This window comes from Leptopilina boulardi, unplaced genomic scaffold (assembly GCF_019393585.1).
Source record: "Leptopilina boulardi isolate dan_hultmark-lab unplaced genomic scaffold, ZJU_Lbou_2.1 LbouV2_362, whole genome shotgun sequence".
Lineage (NCBI taxonomy): Eukaryota > Metazoa > Arthropoda > Insecta > Hymenoptera > Figitidae > Leptopilina > Leptopilina boulardi.
Window position 1 is genome coordinate 537677 of NW_026137932.1, and position 24323 is coordinate 561999.

The following is a 24323-nucleotide window of genomic DNA, read 5'->3' on the forward strand; positions in this document are numbered from 1 at the left end:
AACATAATTCAGTTGCAAATTATAAAGTACGCTAAATAGGGACCAGATAATATAATCACAAAGTTGAATATTTTCATCATTTTCTTGCAATGAAAAAAAAAAGATAATATAATCACAAAGTTGAATAGTTTCATCATTTTCTTGCAATGAAAAAAAAAATTAATTGACTTAAATAATCGATTAATTATTATTTTAGTTGAAGTGACATGAAAAATTATAAAATTTATTATGTACTTTAGTTTAATTTTTTTTGTTTTAGAATTTTTAGTTGAAACTTTTTTAAATATAAATAAATTTTTTTAAAAATATTTAAATTGTTGAAAAATAATCGAATTTTGAAAGATTTACAGTTGAAATTTTTATAAATAAATTCTTGTCAAATAATTTTTGAAATTTTTGAAAAATAATTGAATTTTTTGAAAATTGTAATTATTTTTAAATAATCAATAAAATACTTGAAATTTTCTTCACAAAATATTATTGTAACTCAATTAATTAGATGTGGCGTAGTTTGTAAAAGGTCCGGTAGAGGGCTTCTCGCAAGCGAGATTCGAAATTTTCGTTATAAAAGATCTACGTGTTCTTGAGTCAGATAATCTAGTCAATCAGACTTTTTAGTCTGATTTAAATTAGAAATAATTTAGTCTTAGGATAGCACAACTTACATATATAAAACATATGTTCAGCAAATTTTTTAGACTGATTTTCGAATCAGCAGAATTGTAATTAAAACCAAATTTTCTCTTAAAAATTTTAACGTGATTTTAAATAAATATATTTTTTTAAAATAAATTAAGTAGGGTCAGTCGGGGTAAATCCGAACGGGGGGTAAATCCGAACGCTAATTATTTCAGCTTAATTAAAATTTTTAAAAATAAGTTCGATATGAGAATTTTTACCTCAGATCCTCTTGAAGAGATTCTAAGTATTATCCCATTTTTTGTTTGTTAATTAGCAACAGCATAAACAAAGATAACAAGTATTGCAAAAAAGATTGAAAATCAAAGATGACACTCTTTCAGTATTTTGTCTCGTATTTGAAGAAAAAGAAGCTAAAAATTCATTTTATTATTTATAATTGTTTGTTATGAATACTAGAACAGAAACTATTTTTGATTTTTGCTTTCTGTAAAATTTTATTAATAATATCAGACCGTTCGTATTTACCCAAAAAAATTGGAAAACTGGGGTAAATCCGAACGGTATTTTTAATAATTTTTTTTTACATCAAAGCCACACAAAATTGTTTTTATTTGATTACACTATTATTTTAACATTATAAAAGTACATAGAAAAAAGTTTTTCTTTCTATACGTATCCTCGTTAGTAATTAATAAGCAGAAACTTAATCTCTGTTCTCTCGAAGGAGTGTTCCACTTTTTTTGCCAAATGGTTTGTTGAAAAAAGTTTTACAGGATCTTAATAAAATTTGGTATTCTACGGTTTTTGGGGTCGCTAATTACCAATTTGAAGTCAGTTTTTCAAAATTCAAAATGGCGGACGAGAATTAAAAAATTCATTGGATTCGCTCGAAAATTGTTACTCGGGGGGTTTCAGGATTAGCAAATTTGATCATTTTTAAAAATAAGTTTTAGGAAAGTACGCCATTTTGAATTTAAAAAATTTGACTTTTATTTTTGTATTTACATTCAATCACTCCAAAATACTTTCTGTACCAAGTTTTGCAAAAATCCGTTATGATTTGATAAAGTTATTGAAGGTTTTAATTGTGTAATGCATTTTAATTTTTAACCTGTTTGATTTTTGTATTTATATATGATGCATTATTACGTAATAGGTTTATTATCGTATTTTTTTTGAGTTTTTATATAAGTTTAACAATTGCAATACTTTAAATTTATTTTCCCTAAGATTTTTCTGAAATACAGTGGCGTTCGTATTTACCCCCATATTTTAGGAAAGTTGCAAAGTATCGAGGTAAATACGAACGCTAAGTTTCCTGCGATTGTAATTTATCAAAAATTTTTTCTACCCCATAAAATTGTTCTATGGAAGTAAAGTAACAACTTCATGCACCAGAATACCGGAAGTATTTTTTTTTTTAAAGAAAAAACTTATGTTATTGTTGAAACTTACTAAAAGCGTTCGGATTTACCCCAGTTGACCCTATTTAATTAAAATTTATTATAAATTACAGACAAAAATTGAATTTCAAGTGATTTTGAATCTTAAAGTTTTTGGTAATTCTAAATAATTAAAAAAATTTTTAAACAATTACTGAATTTCATATATTTGATTGAAAAGTAGTTTAAGAGCGGATCAAAGTCGATGCGATTTTTTCATTGAAGCTCTATGTAAAAAATTCCATTGACTTTGACCTGCTCTTAATTTAATTAAATTTTTAAAGAATTTCATTAAAATTATTAGAAAATAATTAATTTAAAAAATAATAATAGATAAAAAAAAATTGTTAAATAATTAAAATAAAGAAGATTTACTATTATTTACTAAAAAAAACATTTACAAATATGTATTTTTTTAAATATTTTGTTAAATTTCAGATAATAATTAAATTTTTCCGAATTGAAAATAAATTGTCAAATAATTTTGGATAAAAATTTTAAAAATGTAATTGAATTTCTGATGATTGTAATTATTACAAGAATAATCAATAGAATACTTGAAATTTTCTTCATAAAATTATTATCATAACTCAATTAATTAGATGTGGCGTAGTTTGTAAAAGGTCCGGTAGAGGGCTTCTCGCAAGCGAGATTCGAAATTTTCGTTATAAAAGATCTACTTGTCCTTGAGTCAGATAATCTAGTCAATCAGACTTTTTAGTCTGATTTAAATTAGAAATAATTTAGTCTTAGGATAGCACAACTTACATATATAAAACATATGTTCATCCAATTTTTTTAGACTGATTTTCGAATCAGCAGAATTTTAATTAAAACAAAATTTTCTTTTACTGCTTCTCAGGTGACTTTAAATAAATTTTTTATTTATTTTATTTATACACAAAAAAATAACACAAATATTGTATTATACATATTAATCTTATAAATATAGTTTTTAATTTAATATATAGTAATATTGGTTAATTAGAGATCATCATCTTTAAGATAAATAAAATAAAATAGTGTCTGTAATTTTTCGAAATAAAAATTTTATTTATTTCAAATATGTGATGCTGCAGTCTAATTTTTTTTCTCAATCATTTGTAATTGTCTTGTCGCAAATGGAATCACAGATCCTCTAGACACTAAATATAAGGAAAAAATTTTTTTTATTATTATTATAAAATTAATGTTTTCACGGAAAAAAAGAAAAAGTAATTTTTTACTATTTTCAAAGTATAACGGGAACTTTCCGAAGTTTTTGCGCTTCTCTGTCAAATTTTACTCCAAAAATAGTAAAATTGACTATTTCTATGGTAAATTTTACTGTTTCCGTAGTATAATTTTTACTATTTTTGAAGTAAATTTGACTATTTTTTGGAAGTAAAAGTTGCTAGAGATGAGTTTCTCATTTTATTCCGAAAGTAGTAAAAATTACTTTTTCTTTTCTCGATAAATATTTTTAAAAAAATAAAAATTGTGAAAAATTTTGCGATCTAATCAAAATAAAAAAAAAGAAATTAAATATTTATTTTTCCATTATTTTCTAGTTCTGATAAACCGAAAATGCATTCAAATAATGAATAAATAAATATTTACTCTGACTAAATAATTTTTTTTTTCTTTGTTATACAAAAGTCACAAAATTCTACACAAATCTAAATATAAAAGAGAAAAAAAAATTAAGATTCTTTAAAAATTTTCATTAAAAAATTATATTTTGAATTTTAAAAATATAATTGTATTTCTTCTTTTACCTGTTTGTTTAGATTGAATTGTTTTTGAAATAATGAAATTTGTTTTTGGTAAAATAATATTTTGCGATTGATTTTCTTTTTGTAATTTTTTGTCCTTTAATTCAAACATATTGAATATTTCAATAGTTAATTGTGAATTTGTTTTTATTAATTCAATAAATTCTTTTCTCTCACGTATTATTGGCAAATTTGAAACAATAAATTTCAATGATTCAGCGCGTAAATTTGATATTGCAAATTTATCAGCAAATTCAAGTGTTTTTATTGCATTTTCACATGACAATGTTTCATATAAATTATTGATGCAAATTATTTTAAGATTATTTAATTTATATTTTTCAGCAGCACAATAAAGATCCATTGCAAATTCTTTTAAATCATTTATTTTATCAGTATAAATAAATAATAGCATTCGTTGAAATATTTTTGCATTAATATCATCAATTTTAACAAACGATATTACTTGTTCACTCATATTATCATGAAATAATTCAGTAAATACTGAACTTCGTAATGAGAGAATTAATTTATGTGCCGTAAATACTTCATCCTCAACATGAAATGCAACATCTTTAAATGATTCATTTGAAAATGAATTTTCAATTTTACTTAAAAGTTCATCGGACAATAATGTATTGTTTAATGGTTTTAATGATTTTTGTAAAATATTTGTTAATTCATTGACAACACTTAATTTACAAATAATTGTAATATCCTGCGATAATTGTGAATTGTTGTCAATTAATTTTTTATATAATTCAGATGCTCGTATCGTCCAATTTATATCCGTATTTAAATTAGGTGAATTTGAAATAAATTTTACAATTTCTTGTGATAAATTCAAAATGAAAATATCAAAATAAATTTGTTTTTTAATATCATTTGTATTGTGTATGGTAAATTTGAAAATTCCCTCATTATTATCTTCATTTAATTCCGTTAATTCAATTTTAATGTACCATTGAATATAATCGATATTTATTCCTGGAAATTTTGTCGATATGAGAATTTTTTTTGTTTTACAAATTAATTCCAAATTTTTAATTAACCAATTTAATTTATAATTATTTATTTTCAATTCGGAACAACAATTTTGTTCATCGTCGATAATATTGAATATCGATTTTACACGTTTATTGGAAGACATTTTTTTTTTTTTTCCTTTTTTCAACTGTAAAAAATAAATATTTAAATAGAAAAAAAAATCCCTCAAACTACTTTATTTATTAAAACGAAATTTAATTTTTTAATTAATTCTCTTAAATAACAGAATTTGTATTTAGTAAAATTTTTCATAAAAAGCAATTTTTTTCATTGAGATATAAGAATAAATAAAATAAATCAAAATTTATTAGAATAAATATTTTATTTCTAAAAAAAAAATTCTATTTAGATAAATTTTTAAATGAAAAAAAATTTTCCATTTTTATTAAAACTTTATTTGATTTTTATTAGTTTGTTCTATAATTTTCATTTTGACAGAAATCATCAAATCAATTCTTCATTTGCAGACGAATATAAATAATATTATTTGATAAATTCTACCAATTATCAATTATATTATATTATAATTGACTATAAAACATAAGGATAATTACTTACTTCACTTTAATTGTAATTATTCATTTATCACTTTATGCTTCGTAATTCACATAGAAGAAAAATAAAATATTTTCAGAAAGCAAGTTTCTTCTTCTTCTTCTTCTTCTTCTTTTTTTGTGGCTTCGACTAGAAAGCAAGTTGAAGCCAGTAATGAAAACAAAAGTAGGGATGAGAATTTAAAATTTATCAATTACAGGGATAAGAAACAATTAGCATTTAACTAGAGTGGAACGTTCGAAATGTGACACATAGCGTACGCCACGAACTAATAAAATTATTATAGAAAATAATACATAATATTATTAATAATAATAATAATAATAATAATAATAATAATAATATGTATTCAATAACATTCCGTATTCACAACTTTTCAAAATTTCGTCAAACCGGAAATAAAATATTTATGCAATTTGGAGAAATTTTCACTAACTTGTAGGGAATTTGAAAAAAGACAGATTTATGCTTAAATTATGTAACATAGAAAGATATATATATATATATATATATATAAATTCTCAACGACATGTGACTATCTTCACACTAGTTTTTTCACAACATTCGCAGTAGCGTACTGTAGGGAATATCAGAAAAAAAACTTATTACCGAATTCCATTTAAAATCATCTTTTAAATACGAATTCTGTTTTAATTTGAGAAATTAAAAGAAAAAAAAACATTTCAAGAACATGAATTCTATTTATAAGAGAAGCACTATCTTTGTAAGTTGTATAAATGTTACTTGTATATAATATAAATACTTCTTTTTTTTGCGCATTAAATGAAAATTAGTAGAAAAGTTTAATAATAAACGTCAAAATTTTTAATTATCTATCTTTTTTTTGAAAAAAAAAATATATAAAAACATTTTATTTATGTAATATTAATTCGATTCATTCTTTTTTCATTAATGACGGTAATTATCTGATTTTTTATTGAGGTTATGTTCTTTTGTTTATATTTTCTTTATTTCTCAGTGGGAAAACTTTTTGTTTTGATTTTTTTTTCACAACTTTTTAAATAAAATACATCTTTTTTAAAAAGCAAATAATTCATATCTTCTTGATTTCTATTATTTAATAAATTTTTAACCAAAAATCATCTCTTGAATTAATTATTTTCAATAATTTTAATGAAATTCATCACAAATTTAATTATCTTAAACTATTTTTCAAATTAAAAAATTTTATGAAATTTAATAATCGTTTAACAAAAATTTCAATTCAAAATTAATTCAAATTCAATTATATTCAAAAATTTCAATTTAAAATATAAAATTTAATTATTTTCAAAAAAATTAATTTAATATCTTCTAAAATTTAAATATATTTTTCTAAAATTTTCTATCTAAAACTTTCTGAAATTTAAAAAGTAATTTTAATTATAACTATTCCGAAATTCAATTATTTTTCAATGATTTTTTATAATATTTTTCAAAAATTCAATTATTTGAAAAAATTTTTTAATTAAAAATTTTTAAAGTTCAATTTTTGTCTATAATTTCTAATAAATTCTTCAACAACAGAAATCAGCAAAAATTTTAATTCAAAATCATTTGCAATTCAATTATTTTTTTATTGATTTTTATAATATTCGTGGAAAATTCAATTATTTAAAAAAAATAGTATCTAAATTTATTTTCTATTTTTTAAACTGTAAATATTTATTAAAATTTTTTAAATCTTTTAAAATTCAATTATTTATAAAAATTTCCATTAAAAATTTCAAAATTCAATTATTTTTAATAATTTTAATATTTCTTTAAAAAATTCCAGTTATTTAAAAACATTTTTCAATTACAAATTTTATGAAATTCAATTTTTGTCTGTAATTTCGAATAAATTCTTCATCAACAGAAATTCAATTATTTTTAAAAGAAAGTTCGATTTTGGAATATTTGAAATAAATTTTCTTATTAATATTCTTATAAAATTTTCTTTTTTTTATTAAGGAAATAAAAAAAAATTAAATTTAGCCTCTAATAACAATAGTAATTTAAAATAAAATATTTATTAACAAATTAAATTTATTAGAAATAAAAATTTGACTTTTTCGTTTTTTTTAAAAAAATGTAAATCGACTAAAACAACTTTTTTTGCTCTTTAAAGTCCTTAAAATATTTATTTAATAAAAATTATGTTTTAGGTACGACCAATAATAAATAAAGCAATATCGAGCAGTTGTATTAATAATAAAAGTCAGAAAACAGATTTTGACAATATTATTAATCCTGAAGGTCACGAACCTTCAATTCCTCCTTATGTAGAGCGGGAGGGTGAAAATTTAACTTTGAAAAAATCTCGGTTCGTTACGTTTACATTCTCTTCTAATTCTATAAAAACACAAGTTTTTTTAAAAAAATAAAATATTCTAATTTTCAATTAATATTTAAAATATTTTTAATTTTTAAAATAAATTTCAATTATTTAATTTTAAATAAAATTTCAGTTTTTAAATTTGTAATTGAAATTTTATTTTTTAATTTTTAATTAATTTTCAATTCTTTAATTTTAAATAAAATTTCCATTTTTTAATTTTTAATAAAAAATTCCATTTTTTAATTTTTAATTAATTTTCAATTATTCAATTTTAAATTAAATTTCATTATTTTAATTTGAATAAAATGGCAATATACAAATTTTATTTTATCAATAAATTATTTTTTAAAGAATAGTAAATAAATTATTGAAAAAAATTATTGATGATATAAAAATAATAATTGAAAACTAATTAATTAAAAAAAAAAATTGTAGATTACTGTATCAATCACGTAAACGAGGAATGTTGGAAAATGGCCTTTTACTGAGTACATTTGCTAAAAAATATTTAGATTCATTTGACGAGAATCAAGTGAAATTGTACGATCGTTTAATAAATTTACCATCCAACGATTGGGATATTTTTCATTGGGCAACAAATATTAAACCAACGCCACCTGAATTTGACAATGAAATCATGGATCTTCTCAAAAAACATATTAAAAACGAAAATCGAGAGGCAAGAATAACGCAACCAGATTTATAATTAGACATAAAAATAAAAGAAATCAATTTAATTGACTGTAAATTTTAGTAATTCTTATTAATTATTTATTATTATTATTGTTATTAAATAAATTATATTAAATAAATTTCTATGTTTTTTGCATTTCAAAACAAATCCAATGATATTTTCTAAAAAAAAAATTCTATTCTTAAAATAAAGAAAAATATTTCAAAGAATCGAATTTGAAATTTCTTTGATATCACAATAGTAAAATTGTAATATAAAAGATTGTAATAATATTAATATTTATAACAATTTTCTATTCAAATTATCTAAAAATAATTCCAAGAGTAGAAAAAAATTTTTTTAATATAATTTTATTTTTTTCTATAAAAGGAGGGAGAAAAACTCCTGAGGTGAGTATAATAAAAAAATTCCAATTTTTTTTTTTAGAAAAAATATGTTTTGTTTTCTCTTTCTTTTTTTTTTTTTTTATTAAAAATACGACAAATCTGAAAAGTGAAAAAAAAATCCATAAAATTTGATTTTCAAACGAAATCTTGATTAAAAAAAAAATTTATAATTCTCTCTTTTCAGATTGATGAAAAAAACAATGAGTATATTCGTAGTTAATAAATACTTAATCTTTAATAATTGTTTGTAGAAAAAAAAATTAACTAGCTTATTTACAAGCTCTCTATAATACACGAAATTAATGTAACGTGATTTTTTTTTTTTTTTTTGAACATGTCTTATATTGAAAAATTACTCTAAAAGTTCTTAACTTAAAAAAAGCAAAAAAAAAAAAAAAAAAACATTTTATCGATGCTAATTGAAAGACGTGAATCGGGGATCTGTGAAATTTTTCTTTTGACCAAATTCAACAAGACCAAGACCTCGACTTGTCGAAGCTCCACGTGACGATGTTGAGCCTCCTCGAGATGTTTGACCTCTTGTTGGGGTTTTGCCCCTTGTCGCTTTACCCCGTGTTCCAGTTGATCCTTTGCCACGTTGTGAACTGGAAATAAAAATTTTTTTAAATTATTTTCTTTCTATATTGGAAAATGCGTTTTTTCTTTTAACATGTTTTTTTTACATTTTTTACTTACAAAATTTTTTTAACAAAATACGTAATTGTAAATGTTTTTTTTAAGTAAAAAATGTACATCTTCTTTATTTCAATTATGTAACAAATTTTAAACTAAAATATTTTCTCTAAATCAATTATTTTCAATAATTTTAATGAATTTCTTCACAAATTCAATTATCTTAAACTATTTTTCAATTAAAATTTTTATGTTTAATTTAATAATTGTTTATAATTTCAAAAAATTATTAATAATTTTTAATTGAAAATCACTTGAAATTTAATTATTTGCAAAAATTTTAATTATTTTCAATGATTTTTTATAACATTCTTCGAAAATTCAATTATCTAAAAGAAAAAAAAACTTTTGGGAATTCAATTTTTTGCATGTGATTTCTAATAAATTTTTCATCAACAGAAATCATTATAAATTTCTCTTATTATAATTATATTGTCTGAAATTTAACATAATCTTTTGTCAAATTCAATTATTTTCAAAAATTTCAATTTAAAAACTTCTTAAATTTAATAATTTTTAAAATTTTTCATCTGAAATTTTTTGAAATTTAATAATTTCAATTATATCTCTCCTTAGATTCAATTATTTTTAATGATTTTTATAATATTCTTCGAAAATTCAATTATTTGAAAGCATTGTGCAATTAAAAAAATTTTTAATTTCAATTTTTGTCTGTAATTTCTAAAAAATTCTTTAATTATTTGAAAAAAATTCCATTTCAAATGAATTGAAATTCAATTATTTTCAAATTTTTCTATTTAAAATCAACTAAAATTCAATTATTTTCTAAAATTTCAATTCAAAATCAATTAAAATTCAACTACTATCAAAAATTTAAATTCAAAATTAACTAAAATTATTTTTAAAATTTTCTATTCAAAATCTGTTGAAATGCAATTATTTTCAAAAATTTCAATTTAAAATCTTCTTAAAAATTTTCTATCTAAAACTTTTTGAAATTTAATAATTTTAACTACCTATAACTATTTCGAAATTCAATTATTTTTTAAATAGTATTTTTCAAAAATTCAATTATTTGAAAACATTTTTTAATTATAAACTTTTAAAATTTTTCAAATATTTAATTTATTTAAAAAATTAATATATATATATATATATTTAATATTGATTTAAAGTCACGTTAAAATCTGTAAAAGAAAATTTTGTTTTAATTAAAATTCTGCTGATTCGAAAATCAGTCTAAAAAATTTGCTGAACATATGTTTTATATATGTAAGTTGTGCTATCCTAAGACTAAATTATTTCTAATTTAAATCAGACTAAAAGTCTGATTGACTAGATTATCTGACTCAAGGACAAGTAGATCTTTTATAACGAAAATTTCGAATCTCGCTTGCGAGAAGCCCTCTACCGGACCTTTTACAAACTACGCCACATCCTATTACAGTCGAATCTCCCATAAGTTAATTCTGGTGGGGGGTTAACTTATGAGAGAATTCCCGCGTAAGGAGATTCGACTTGAGTTATGATAATATTTAAAGGCCTAAGCAGAATAGATTCTTGAACGGGAACGCAATCGTGAACGGAAACGTAAGAATGAGTGAGAGAAGAATAAAGATATTTGCTATCCTTCTCTTACACATTCTTACGTTTCCGTTTACGATTGCATTCCCGTTCAAGAATAAATTCTGCTTAGGCCTTTATGAAGAAAATTTCAAGTATTCTATTGATTATTCTTGAAATAATTACAATCATCAGAAATTTAATTACATTTTTAAAATTTTTATCCAAAATTATTTAATAATTTATTTTCAATTCTGAAAAATTTAATTATTGTCTTAAATTTTAACAAAATTTTTTGAAATTCAATTATTTATAAAAATTTCAACTGTAAATTTTCCAAAATATAACTATTTTTAACAATTTTTTTTTTAAATTTAATTATTTAAAAAAGTTTTATCTAAATACTCTAAAATTTAATTGTTAGAAGTTTAACAAAAAAAAAAATCTACAGTAGTTTATATATACAGAAAATTTATTTCAAATTTAAAATCTGCAATTCAATTATTTTAAAAAAAATTTAATTTAAAAATCCGCAAAACTTAATTATTGTCCGAAATCAGACTAGAAAAAATTTTTTTAAATGGTACTATAAGAATTTTGTTTTTTTTTAAATTTTGTAAATTTAATTTAATATCTAATAACAATAGAAATAAAATATTTATTAACTAATTAAATTTATTAGAAATAAGAAATTGATTTTGGAGATAATTTAACAATTTTTTTGAATTAAATAATTGAAAATAATTTCATTAATTTGATTAAAAACATTTGATGATAATTTCAAGTATTTTCAAAACTCTCTCCCTGTTTTATTTCCCCAAATTTTTTTTTCTCTAATTCAAAAATTTTCGAATTTTTGTTTATATATATTTGATTATTTAAAGTAGAAAAAAATAAAAATTTAAAGTAGTAAAATTTGCATTCTTAATTTATGGTTTCTTTGAAGAAAAAAAAATCCCCTAATTTGTGTAATTTTTTTTTTGTTTATAATTTATTCGGTTTTACGTAACAAAAAAATATTTAAGTTTTACTATTACATTCTAATTTTAATAAAGAAAAATGCTATTTAAATTTTTAAACTAAATCGATATTAAACAAAAAATTTGTACACTTTGGAATTGTGTTAAAAAAAAATATGAAAAAATTTAGTAAAAATATATATTTATAAATATTTACCTTGAGGCTCTTTTGAATTTTTTTGCTCCACCACGACTACCAGCTCTTCCTTTACGTTTTCTACTATAACTCGAAGTACTTCCGCTACTGTATGTGGAAGCTGCGTCAACTTGCCACAAATCACTTTCATCTTCATCTTCACTTTCATTTTCCAATTCAGTCATTAGCACTGCAAGCAAAATTATTTTTTTGTTAAATTTATTAATTGATTTTGTGAAGAATTATATTAAAATTATTGAATATAATTAATTTAGAAAAGAATTTTAAGTACAAATTTGTTAAATAATTGAAACCAAAAAAAGATCTTCTTCTAAAAAATACGTATTTTATTTTTAAATTTTGTAAAAAAAAAAGGGCGAAAAATGCTTATAATTATTTTTCATATCTAAAATATTTAATATAAAAAAAAAATATTCAGTTTCAAAAGACATACCAACTTTTTCGGCAGCATATTTTTGTGTAATTTCAAGAAGTGCCTTTCCATATTTATCAAAATTTGCTTTCGTAACGTGAGGAATTTTAAGCATTGATTCCTCATTAAGTGGCAATTGATTAGCCATTGCACGAATTGCAATCATATTCATAATTGAAGAAGCCGAAACATCTAAAGCCCCGGCAATTCCTCTAATAATCGACATTAATTCACCATAACATTTATCCTGTAATTCCTTTAATGCCGGATTTGTTTCTTGTTTAACAGTCGAAACAGTTGCAACTGCATTCGACGAACTATTCGTCTCTCGCGTATGGAAAGATATCTAAAATAAAATTTAAAAAAAAAAAAATTAAAATATAAAAAAAAAATTCAATTTTTTTTTTTATATCAAAAAAATTAATTAATTCAATAATTCGATTCGTTTTTATAAAATATTATTATAATTTCTTTTTAATATTACAACTATCATTATTAGAATTATTATTTATTATTATTTGGAAAATTTAACTTCTGGAAAAATAATTTCTTTTTAAAAATTTGAATTGAATTAAATTTAAAAAAAGAATAAATAAATTGAAATGAAAATTAAATATTACCTTTGCATTTTTGTTTCTCATAATTTCAGCTGCTTTGTGTCCAACTTGAATATAAGCACAAGCAATTTCATTGTTAATATACATTTCCTCGCAGAGATAACCCTCAATGACAAGTTTATGCAAAAGTCGTTCAATGTCTCCTTTATTCCATGATTTTGCTTTCCCATAAATTGGATGGTTCGTTAGACCTAAATTAAAAAACAAAAAGAAAAAAAAACGTAGAATTTATTAATTTAACACTTTTTTGTAATATTTTTTGCCTTCGACTTAATAACAAAATTAAATTAATTAAAATTAATTAAATTTGAAAAAAAAATGACAAACCTGCATCCCTGATTTTCTTGAGATCGCATCCTTTTAAAATATCAGTTAAATAAAGCAAAGTCAATCGAATTCTTCTTGCGTTGGTAATTTCTTGAACGGCTCTAATAATATCTCGTGCGTCTTGCGCGACATCCAAAACTTTAAATTGTCCTTTACATCGACAATTATCGCAAGCTGTATTTTTATTGGCAATACATTTTTCACGTTCGAAAATTTCACCAAAATAATTCAATTGAATTGCACGTCGACAATCGGTTTTATTCTCACAAAATGCAACCATTTGAAAGAGATTATCCATATTTGTCTTGAGTACAGCTTGTATTGGTTTATCCAATTCAATCATACGTCTCAATCTATGCATATCTGAATAATTATAAAATAAAACACATTCGGCGAGCTCACCATCGCGACCTGCACGACCACCCTCTTGATAATAGCCTTCAATTGATTTTGGAAGTGATGCGTGAAGGACAAAACGCACATTTGGCTTATCGATGCCCATACCAAAGGCAATTGTTGCGCATACAACTTTTATCTAAATCAAAATTTTTGTTTTTTAATTTTTATATTTTTTAATTTCAATATTTTTAATTTTTATACTTTTTAATTTTTATACTTTTTAATTTCAATATTTTTAATTTTTATATTTTCAGGCCTCAGATTGACTTTAAAGCACAAAAAAAAGTCATTTTAGTCGATTTATATTCCAAAAAAATGTCGAAAAAGTCGATTTTTGTTATTTTAAAAAAAATTGAATTGGTTAATAAATATTTTTACTTTAAATAACTAATGTTATAAGAAATTAAATTCATTTTATTAATTCTGTAATGAGAATAATTCTATAATGAGAATAATTTTATAATGAATATAATCAAGAAAATTTCTTTAAAATATTTCAGAATCAAACTAATTATAAGACAAATTTCTAAAAAAAAATTTTAAATTTCTATTTTTATAATTTTTTTAAGTCTTATTTAAGTAATTTATTCGAATTAAAAATTTTGTCATAGTTTTTTTTTTAGTTTTGAAGGTCAAAAAAATTGCAGGCAATACTTAATCAAGTTTTACAGATTTTTAAATAAAAAAATTTTTTAAATAATAATAATTTTGGAAAAGTTAAAGTTTGAAATTTTTAGAAATAATTGAATTTCAAAAGATTTTGTTAATTTTCAGACAATAATTAAATTTTTCAGAACTAAAAATAATTTATCAAATAATTTTAGATAACATTTTTTTTTTTTTTTAAATAATTGAATTTTCAAAGACTCACAATTTTGATTTTTGAAATTAATTGAACTTTAAGTGATTTTTAATTTGGAATTTTTTGATGATTTCATTAAAAAAAATTTATTAGAAACTGTAGACAAAAATACAGTAATTTGAAAACTTTTTAAGTGAAAAATTATTTCAGATAGTTGAATTTTCGAAGAATATTATAAAAATAATTAAAAATAATTGAATTTCAAAAGAGTTATAATTGAAATTATTAAATTAAAAAAAAATTATAGATGGAAAATTTTAAAAGCTATTAAATTGAAATTTTTGAAAATTGAATTTCAAAAGATTATGTTAAATTTCAGACAATAATATTATAATAGGTGAAATTTTTAGTGATTTCTGTTGATAAAGAATTTATTAGAAATCACATACAAAAAAAAATTGAATTTCAAAAGTTTTTAAATAAAAAATGCTTTCAGATAATTGAATTTTTGAAGAATATTATAAAATTCATTTTAAAAAAATGGAAATTTTTGCAAATAATTAAATTTCAAGTGATTTTGAATTAAAAATGGTTGATAATTATATTTGCTAATTTTTTTAAAAATTATAAACAATTATTAAATTTCATTAAAATTTTAATTGAAAAATAGTTTAAGATAATTGAATTTGTAAAGAATTTCATTAAAATTATTAAAAATTTATTAATTTAGTGGAGAATTTTAGTTAAAATAAAATAAAAAAAAATAAATAAAAAACTATATTTATATGTTGTTATTTGAAAAATTATCAAAAATTATTAGAAATAATTGAATTTCAAAAGATTTTGTTAATTTTCAGAGAATAATTAAATTTTACAGAAATGAAAATAATTTTATGTTTTGGAAAAAAAATGATTTCACATATTTAGATTTTCGAAAAATTGAATTTAAATTTTAATTTATTACCATTGAAAATTTGGAAAATAATTTAATTTTTAGGATTTCTTTTGAAAATTTAGAAAATAATTGAATTTCAATTGAAACTTTGGAAAATAATTGAATTTTAGTTGCTTTTGGATTGAAAATTTTGGAAAATAATTGAATTTTAGTTAATGTTAAATAGAAAATTTTGAAAATAATTGAAAATTTTAGAAATAATTGAATTTTAAAAGTTTTTATTTGAAAAATTGCTTTTAGCTAAATGAATTTTAGAATAATTAAATTTCAAGTGATTTTGAATTAAACATTTTTTGATAATTATATTTGCTAATTCTTATTTGAAATTATAAACAATTATTAAATTACATACAAATTTTAATTGAAAAATAGTTTAAGATAATTGAATTTGTGAAGAATTTCAATTAAAAATAATTAATTTAATGAAGAATTTTAGTTAAAATTTTGTTAAATAATTGAAATAAAGATGATCTAAAGAATATCTGCATTAAATACTAAAAAAAACGTATTTTGTTTAAAAAATTGTTAAAAAAAAAAGTCGACAAAGTCGCATTTTATTAAAAATAAGTCGAAAAAAGTTTGTATTTTTGAAAAAAAAGTCGGTAAAAGTCAAAAAAAGTCATATAATCCGAGGCCTGTATTTTTCAAGTTCACTATTTTTAATTTTCATTAATTTTATTTACTTGCTAAGACAGAAACTTAAAATTTAGAAAAAAAAATTCATGCAAATTAAACGAGAAAATTTTTTTTTTTTTTTTTTTTACTTCTCACCTCTTCAGCAACCCAACGACCTTGAACATCACTTCTTTGTCCGTCGGTTAATCCCGCATGATAACTTAAAGCTTTAATGCTATTTCTCTTTAATTCCGCGGCATAATTATCACAGTCATTACGCGAGAGACAATAAACAATTCCACATTCATTTCTAAATTTCGATCTTATCATTGCAATAACTTCTTCTATGCAACTTTTCCCCTTTTTTGCTATCACACTGTATCTGAGATTTGGTCGATTGAAACTTGACATGAACCTAAGAAAAAAAATTATATTTATTTTTATAATTTTCATATTTTTCATTTTTTTTCTTTTTATTTTCTAATTTATTTTACATTTAAATATTTACATATTTATTACTGAAAATTAAAAATATTTATTTATTGAAAATTTAAAAAAAAAATTGATAACTTAAGCAAAATATTTATTATTGACTTTTGACAATTTTTTATTATTAATTAAATAAATTATTTGTAGTAAAATGAAAAATTGAAAAATACCATTTTGGATGTGACATGCCAAGTTGATGTAAAATATCAGTCCTAACTCTTGGCGTTGCTGTGGCAGTGAGTGCAATTGTATTAACATTTGGATAATTTTCTCGTAAAAATTTCAATTTTTTATAATCAGGACGAAAATCATGACCCCATTGACTCACGCAATGCGCCTCATCAATGACAAATCTTGCAAGTAAATTCCTTTGATATAATGCAGTTAGTGTATTGCAAAATTTAACCGATGCCGAAAGTTTTTCTGGCGTTACATAAAGTAATTTTAATACTGGTTCTTGTTTCGAGAGTTCTCTATAAATTCTCTCGGCTTCCGTTTCCGTTATTGAACCCGATAAATGTGCCGCTGGAATCTAATACAAAATAAAAAATTTTTTTTTAATAAATTTTTAAATTATAAAAATTTTAAATCAAATCAAAAGAATTATTATTTTATAAAAAAAAAAAAAATGTAAATTACTTACATCGAGAGACGTGAGCTTTTGGACCTGATCGAGGATAAGACTTTTTAGCGGAGAAATAACAATTGTCAAACCGGGTGTTAATAATGATGGAAGTTGATAGCAAAGTGATTTGCCACCTCCAGTTGGCATTAAAACGAAACAATCGTGTTTTAATAATGCTGCATTTATTGCTTGCAATTGATTTGGCCTAAAGGAGAAAAGACCGAATTTCTGTCTAAAAATCTATAAAAAGAAAAATTCATATATTTTTTTTTAAAATAAATTTATATTGCTATCAGTTTAATATAAAATATAATATAATATTACATAATATAAATATATAATATGTAATAAATATTATATATATATAATACATATAAATATATAATATTTAAAAATAGTATTAAAAAAATTAGTAACAATTTTAATTGTAAAAATCAAAAATAGAAAATTAGGAACCTTAAACAATTCTGCAGAATGGGGATAATTTCTCGAGTCAAATTCTCCGCTTACTCCATCATTTGTATAGTTTCCGGTAAATCGACCAATTTCGAATGAATTATCACCATAATTTTCTTTTGTCGATTTTGACTCGTTTTCCTTTGGCTCATTTTTAACTAAAAATAATAAAAAAATAAAATAAATTATTACTTATATATGGGACGTGAGATTTTAATTCAAATTTTTTTTATTTCTCACTGGAACATTTTTTCGAAATCTTTATGAAAAATAAGAAATTTTTTTTATTTTATAAAAATTGTGGACATTGTAATTTTTTTTAAATTTAACGTAAATCAAAAGCCAAGTTATAAATTTTATATTAATAAATAAATTTTATTTAAATAAAATTGGTACAAATTTTTCTTTTTCAAAATTCTGATTGGAAAATTTTAATAGCGGAAAATTTAAAATAACAATTTTTTTCAAAATTCGTTTTTATTCAAGAAAAAAAATTTATTTTCTAAACTTTTTATAACACTTGGTGAAAGTAATAAAAAAAATTGTGTTAGATTTTCTATAATATTTCAAAATAATATATCAATATTATTTTAGAAAATTTTTTAATAATTCAAAGTTTTTTCATTAAATATTTAATGTGATTTCAAAGTTTTGTTTTTAGCATTAAAAAAAGAATTCGAGAAGAATTCATAGTTTTTTTTATGGTTTTTTTTTTGAATATATTGTAAATAAGCATTTTTATTTAAATTTCGAAAAAAAACATCATTACCTGCCACTGGAAGGTTTTGCGTAAAAGAATCTTCAATAATTTGCGAACCTGCGCTAAAATCATCAGCTAAAAACAAAAAAACAAAAAAAAAAAACTATTAGAAAAAATAAATATTATTTTTATTAATTTTAAAAAAAAAGTATTAGTAAAAATTTACTGACATTAGTTAGTAATTTTCTGATTTTCAACAAATAAATCGATAAATATTTTGAAAAATTTTTAAAAATGAATTTTTTTCAAAATTTTCAGTTTAAAATTTATTTACCTGTATTTACCTATTATAACAAAATTTTTAAAATTTTAATTTTTTTTGAAATTTAAATTCCTAAGGATTTTTTATTTTCAACCAATTTCGGACAATAATTGAATTTTAGATAGTTTTTAATTTAAAATTTTCTTTAAATAATTAAATTATTGAAAAATTTTATTAAAATTATAAAAAAGTAATTGATTTGGAGTATTTTCAAAAAATTTGATTTAGCAAATAAATTATATCGGTCGATTTTTATTTATTTTAACAAAATTTAATTGGTTAATAAATATTTTACTTTAAATAACTAATGTTATTATATATTAAATTCATTTTATTAATATAATGTGAATGATTATATAAAAATATTATCAAAGAAAATTTATTTCGAATAATTTTATAATCGAACTAATTGTAAGACAAATTTTCAAAATTTTTTAAAAAAAGAAAATTTTTAAAGTTCTATTTTTATAATTTTTTGAATTCTGATTTAAGTAATTTATTCGAATTAAACATTTTGTCATAGTTTTTTTAAATTTTGATGGCCAAAAAAATTTCAGGCAATACTTAATCAAGTTTTACAGATTTTTAAATAAAAATTTTGGATGAGTTAAAGTTGAAATTTTTAGCAATAATTGAATTTCAAAAGATTTTGTTAATTTTCAGATAATAATTAAATTTTACAGAAAATTAAAAATAATTTATCAAATGATTTTAGATAACATTTTTTAAAAGTAATTGAATTTTCAATGATTTACAATTGAGATTTTTGAAATTTATTGAACAAGTAATTTTTAATTTAAACTTTTTGATGATATTTGAAAATAATTTAATTTTTAGAAAATAATTGAATTTTAGATGATTTTGAATAGAAAACATTGAAAATAATTGAATTTCAATTGAAATTTTGAAAAATAATTGAATTTTAGTTAATTTTGAATTGAAATGTTTGGAAGTAATTCAATTTTAATTGCAAAATGCTTTTAAATAATTGAATTTTAGAAGAATATTGTAAAAATCATTAAAAATTAATTGAATTTCGGGAAAGTTATAATTGAAATTATTAATTTTTAAAAAATTTTAAATGGAAAATTTTAGAAATAATTAATTTCTAGAAGCTTTTAAATTAAAAATTTTTGAAAATAATTGAATATTCGAAAAATATTATAAAAATCATAAAAATTAATTGAATTTCGGGAAAGTTATAATTGAATTTATTAATTTTTAAAAAAATTTTAGAAATAATTAATTTCTAAAACCTTTTAAATTAAAAAATTGTATACTAAAAAAAACGTATTTTGTTAAAATTTTTTTTTTTAAAAATGTAAAAAAAAGGTCAAAAGAGTCGCATTTTATTAAAATAAGTCGAAAAAATCATATAATCCGATGCCTGAAATAACTATGTAAATAAATAAAGAAATAAATTAATAAACAACTAAACTGATAAATAACTAAAATTGATAAATAAATAAATATCGAGAAAACTTACGATTATAATCATCGAACTGCAACCAAGAATTCGATTTACTGCTAGAAGGCACAGCACTATTAAATTTAGCAATTCCTTTATCCGGTGTTTCATAAATATTATTTTTTACTTCAACTTTCATCTCAACAAAATTACTATTTATATTTTGAATTTTTCTCTCCTGACAATTTTCAATAATATTATTATTACTATTTCCTAATTGAAATTGTGGATCTTTCTCACATAATTCGCTTGTTAATTCCATTTTTGTTTTCACTGGTCTTTTAACTTTAAATGAACTTTTCTTCATTTCCGGTGACATTAATTCATTTGTATCATTTGAATTTGTCGATAATTTATCAATAAAATTATAATTATCATTTTCGAAATTTCGTTTTTCATTGTTTGATGCTTTTATTCGTTCTGTTAGTGAAACATAACTGAAACTTGGACTTTCAAATGTTGTATTATTTTGATTATTTTTATAATTAGTGGTAGTTGAAACTCTTGACGTTGGGGATTCAATGAAATCTTCAAAATCTTCAGCTGATGTGGGAAAATCGGAGGAATTGGAAAATTTTTCTTTATTTGCTTGTTTCACTTCTTTTAAACTTTTTCCAATTCGCAATGTTTTTGCTTTTATTCGTTTTGATAACATTTTTAAACTCTCGTAACTTTCATCATTAAATTTTGGAAATTGTCGTAAAATTTCAATTGGAATTAATGTCAAGGCGTTAAAATATTTTTCATATGCCTCAATTTGTAGATCTTTTAGTTTCTCATAATTTTTCTCCAAATTTTGTTGAGTTGTCTGAAGATATAAATAATAAATGATTAGTAAAATGGAAATATTGAAAAATATTAAAAATCAAAAAAAAATTGAAATATTGAAAAAATTAAGAAATTAAATTTAAATTTTTTCAAATTTTCCATAATATAGAAAAAAAAATAAAACTTACAGGTGTTTCAGAAATGACTGAATTATTTTTAACACTGTTAATCCATTTTTTAAGTTCCTCATCAAATCCCAATGGTTTCATATGAACTTTAACATCGGGTCCTTTTAATTCTTTTTTCGGTGAATGTTTCTTTGAAAATGTTATTTCTTTTTTTGGCGAATAACATTCATCAGATGAAATAAATTCATCGTCAGATGGTGTTTTTTTTTTCTTTTTAATATTCTCCAAACACAAACGTTGTTTAATAGGTGATGAAAATAATTTTTTCATTCCTTCAGAATTTTTTAAATTATTATTATTATTAGTATTTTTTATTGGACTTTTCATTAATACTTTTTTAACATTTGTATTTGATGCTATTATTTTTGATTTATCGTCATCAGTTAATTGTGGTGAATTTTTAACAATATCTTGAAATTTTTGTGTTGGCAATTTACAATTTTCTTTTTGTGAATTTGTACGAGCATTTTCCTCTAATGAATCCTCAACATAGTATGCTAAATTTGTTTCTGCATCGGTAAAAAATGAATTTTCCTCCGAACTTGGCTGTAAATTTATTTGTATTAAAAAAAAATTTACTTTCTTTTTCGATGAAAAAAAAAATTAAATGTGAAAAAAACAATAAATATATTTTTAATTTTTATTTTACACTTGTTCAAAAAAAATTTTTTTTTACATTGAAAACAAGAGAAACAGGAAATAAAAAAAATGTAATTCAAATTTTTAATAAAAAAAGTAAATTGAATAAAATAAAAAAAATACAAGTTACCTTTATAAAAAAAAATTAAATTAATCAAAATAAGTACAATTAAAAATGATGGTAATAAAAACTTAAAAAATAGAAATAAAAAATAGAAATTAAGTGTATAAAATTTTTTACAACGAAAAAATTTTAAATGTATAAAATAAAATTCAATAATAAAGTAGAATTAATAAATTATTAAAAATTAACTCACAATCGATATAATTGAATTATTCTTTTCCAATCCATTATTTTTTAATAAAGCAGGTTTTAAGGGCTTCTCAAAATCGTCATCTTCATCATCGGTTATAAAATCTTCAAAATTATTTTTTGAGTTCGGAGTACTGTAAATAATTAATTAATAAAATTACTTAATTCTCTAAATTGAATTTGATTTCTCAAATTCTTAAAATTTTTTTTTTTCTAAAGATAATAAATAATAATAATAATAATAATAATAATAAATAAGTAATTAAATAAATAATAATAATAATAAATAAATAATTAAATAATTAAATAATTAAATAAATAATAATAATAAATAATTAAATAAATTATTAAAAAGTTCATATGAAAAAGGTTTTCTATAAAAATTAGAAATCGTGAAAATTAAAAAAAAAAAAATAAATTAAAAGTAAATTTAATTATTTATTTATTATATTTAGAAAATCACAGGAAAATCAAATAAAAAATTTAGTTATAAATTTAAAACTTTTTTTTTAATAAAAGTAAATTTAATTATTTTTTTTTTTTTTATTCAAATTTCGAAATAAATAAAATTTAATTTAAAATTAATTTAAGAAAAAAAAAATGTTGAATACATAATTTTAGTGGCACGATTATTAATTTACAAAAATGATCTTACAATATTCACTTATCAATTATTGTTATTTACATTATTTTTATTATTGTCATCAAAATATTTTACTCAACGTGAGAAAGTACAAATAAAGAATTTCAAAATATTTGAATAAAAGATATTGAAAACTATAATTTTATAAAAATCGTGAAATAAAATTTAATTATTTTAACAAAAATTTGAAAAAAAAATTATCAAAAGAAATTAAAGAATATTATTTAAATTAAAATTAAAATTTAATTATTTTACTGTCAATAAATATTTTGAAAAAAAAAATTAACAAAATAAATAAATTAGTAAAAAATATTCATTAAACTAAAATAAAAACGTTATTTTTTTGTGAAAACTTAATTATTTCAGTTACATTTTGTTAATAAATTATTTCATTTTACAAAAAAAAAAAAATATTTGTTTTCGAGATAAAAGAAAAAACTCACCTGGAAGAAATAGTTTCTGCATTATTGAATTTATTTAAAAGATCTCTTAATCCTGGTTTTTGAATTTGTTGACTAGCTGGAACTTTTTTGGACATTTTTGCTTTTCCATTAAAAAAAAAAAAAAAAAGACAAAACCATATATTTATTTACGTCGGGGAAAATAAAAATTGTCACTATTAATTTCAATTAATTATAAACTTGAATTATTTTTAACATTTTTACGAACGTGAAACACTAACTTCTTATAAACAACAATAAATATTTATACACGAATTTTTAAATTTCTAAATAAGATGAATTTATAAGTTTATGTTTATATTATTACTAGGTTTTTTTTTGTTTATATAAATAAAACACTGACAAAAAGACGCACACACAAAACAAAACTGGATTTACAACAAATAATTGAGGTTAGGATTAACTGCATTCTGATAGGCGTGTGAAATGGCGCCTCTATTTTAGAATTATAAAAAGAGAAAAACTATTCTTTTTCGTGAATGAATTTCTGTTTTTTTTTTATTATTTTACAAATTATATTTATAAAATAAAAATATAATTGAAACTTATAATCCTTATAATTATTAATATTGTTTATATTAGATAAAAATCATTATTGTAAATAAATATTAAATTATTATTTAAATTTTACATGACTGGTTTATTAATTAATTTTTTTTTTGTTATAATTCATAATTTAACAATATTAAAAAGATTGTTAATTGTTTTATTGACATTGAGAATGGAAAAAAGAAAAAATTTTGTTCAGAGAAAATTAGGTTCAAATTGGGTGGGGGAAAATTCAAAAATGGACACAAGCCGAATGACTGCTCTATAGAAGAAAAATTTAATATTGAAGTTATTGAGATGATTTATTTTTAAATATTATATAATATAATTTAATATATATTT

General features: G+C 20.2%; 3 protein-coding genes across 3 annotated transcripts; 1 reads left to right on the forward strand and 2 right to left on the reverse strand.

Annotated features, from left to right (window-relative positions):
* Positions 1 to 2956: 2956 nt before the first annotated feature.
* Positions 2957 to 5573, reverse strand: LOC127286634 (protein roadkill-like). Its single transcript, XM_051313130.1, has 3 exons — positions 5444 to 5573; positions 3842 to 5012; positions 2957 to 3229 (listed from the first exon to the last, which is right to left on the reverse strand). The coding sequence occupies exons 2-3, from the start codon at positions 4986 to 4988 to the stop codon at positions 3165 to 3167; spliced, it is 1212 nt and encodes a 403-aa protein (XP_051169087.1). The 5' UTR covers positions 4989 to 5012; positions 5444 to 5573; the 3' UTR covers positions 2957 to 3164.
* A 412-nt stretch (positions 5574 to 5985) lies between these two features.
* On the forward strand, positions 5986 to 8572 carry LOC127286635 (succinate dehydrogenase assembly factor 2, mitochondrial-like). Its single transcript, XM_051313131.1, has 3 exons — positions 5986 to 6164; positions 7588 to 7745; positions 8196 to 8572. Exons 1-3 carry the CDS (start codon positions 6132 to 6134, stop codon positions 8464 to 8466), a joined length of 462 nt encoding a protein of 153 aa, XP_051169088.1. The 5' UTR covers positions 5986 to 6131; the 3' UTR covers positions 8467 to 8572.
* A 355-nt stretch (positions 8573 to 8927) lies between these two features.
* On the reverse strand, positions 8928 to 23810 carry LOC127286636 (recQ-like DNA helicase Blm). The gene is made up of 14 exons (XM_051313132.1): positions 23415 to 23810; positions 22333 to 22462; positions 21377 to 21922; positions 20439 to 21228; positions 18700 to 18765; positions 17931 to 18088; positions 17493 to 17714; positions 17020 to 17381; positions 16517 to 16775; positions 13590 to 14124; positions 13266 to 13453; positions 12667 to 12991; positions 12234 to 12402; positions 8928 to 9445 (listed from the first exon to the last, which is right to left on the reverse strand). The coding sequence occupies exons 1-14, from the start codon at positions 23507 to 23509 to the stop codon at positions 9256 to 9258; spliced, it is 4035 nt and encodes a 1344-aa protein (XP_051169089.1). The 5' UTR covers positions 23510 to 23810; the 3' UTR covers positions 8928 to 9255.
* Positions 23811 to 24323: the final 513 nt, after the last annotated feature.

Excerpts from the sequence above, each read along its gene's own strand:
- LOC127286634 (XM_051313130.1), bottom strand. The coding sequence starts at position 4,988 with ATGTCTTCCAATAAACGTGTAAAATCGATATTCAATATTATCGACGAT. Across the intron at positions 3,230-3,841 it reads AATTCAATCTAAACAAACAG|TGTCTAGAGGATCTGTGATT; the intron begins GTAAAAGAAGAA and ends CCTTATATTTAG.
- LOC127286635 (XM_051313131.1), top strand. The coding sequence starts at position 6,132 with ATGAATTCTATTTATAAGAGAAGCACTATCTTT. Across the intron at positions 6,165-7,587 it reads ATAAGAGAAGCACTATCTTT|GTACGACCAATAATAAATAA; the intron begins GTAAGTTGTATA and ends ATTATGTTTTAG. Across the intron at positions 7,746-8,195 it reads TTAACTTTGAAAAAATCTCG|ATTACTGTATCAATCACGTA; the intron begins GTTCGTTACGTT and ends AAAAAATTGTAG.
- LOC127286636 (XM_051313132.1), bottom strand. The coding sequence starts at position 23,509 with ATGTCCAAAAAAGTTCCAGCTAGTCAACAAATTCAAAAACCAGGATTA. Across the intron at positions 21,923-22,332 it reads ATAATTCAATTATATCGATT|CCAAGTTCGGAGGAAAATTC; the intron begins GTGAGTTAATTT and ends ATAAATTTACAG. Across the intron at positions 12,992-13,265 it reads TGAGAAACAAAAATGCAAAG|ATATCTTTCCATACGCGAGA; the intron begins GTAATATTTAAT and ends ATTTTATTTTAG.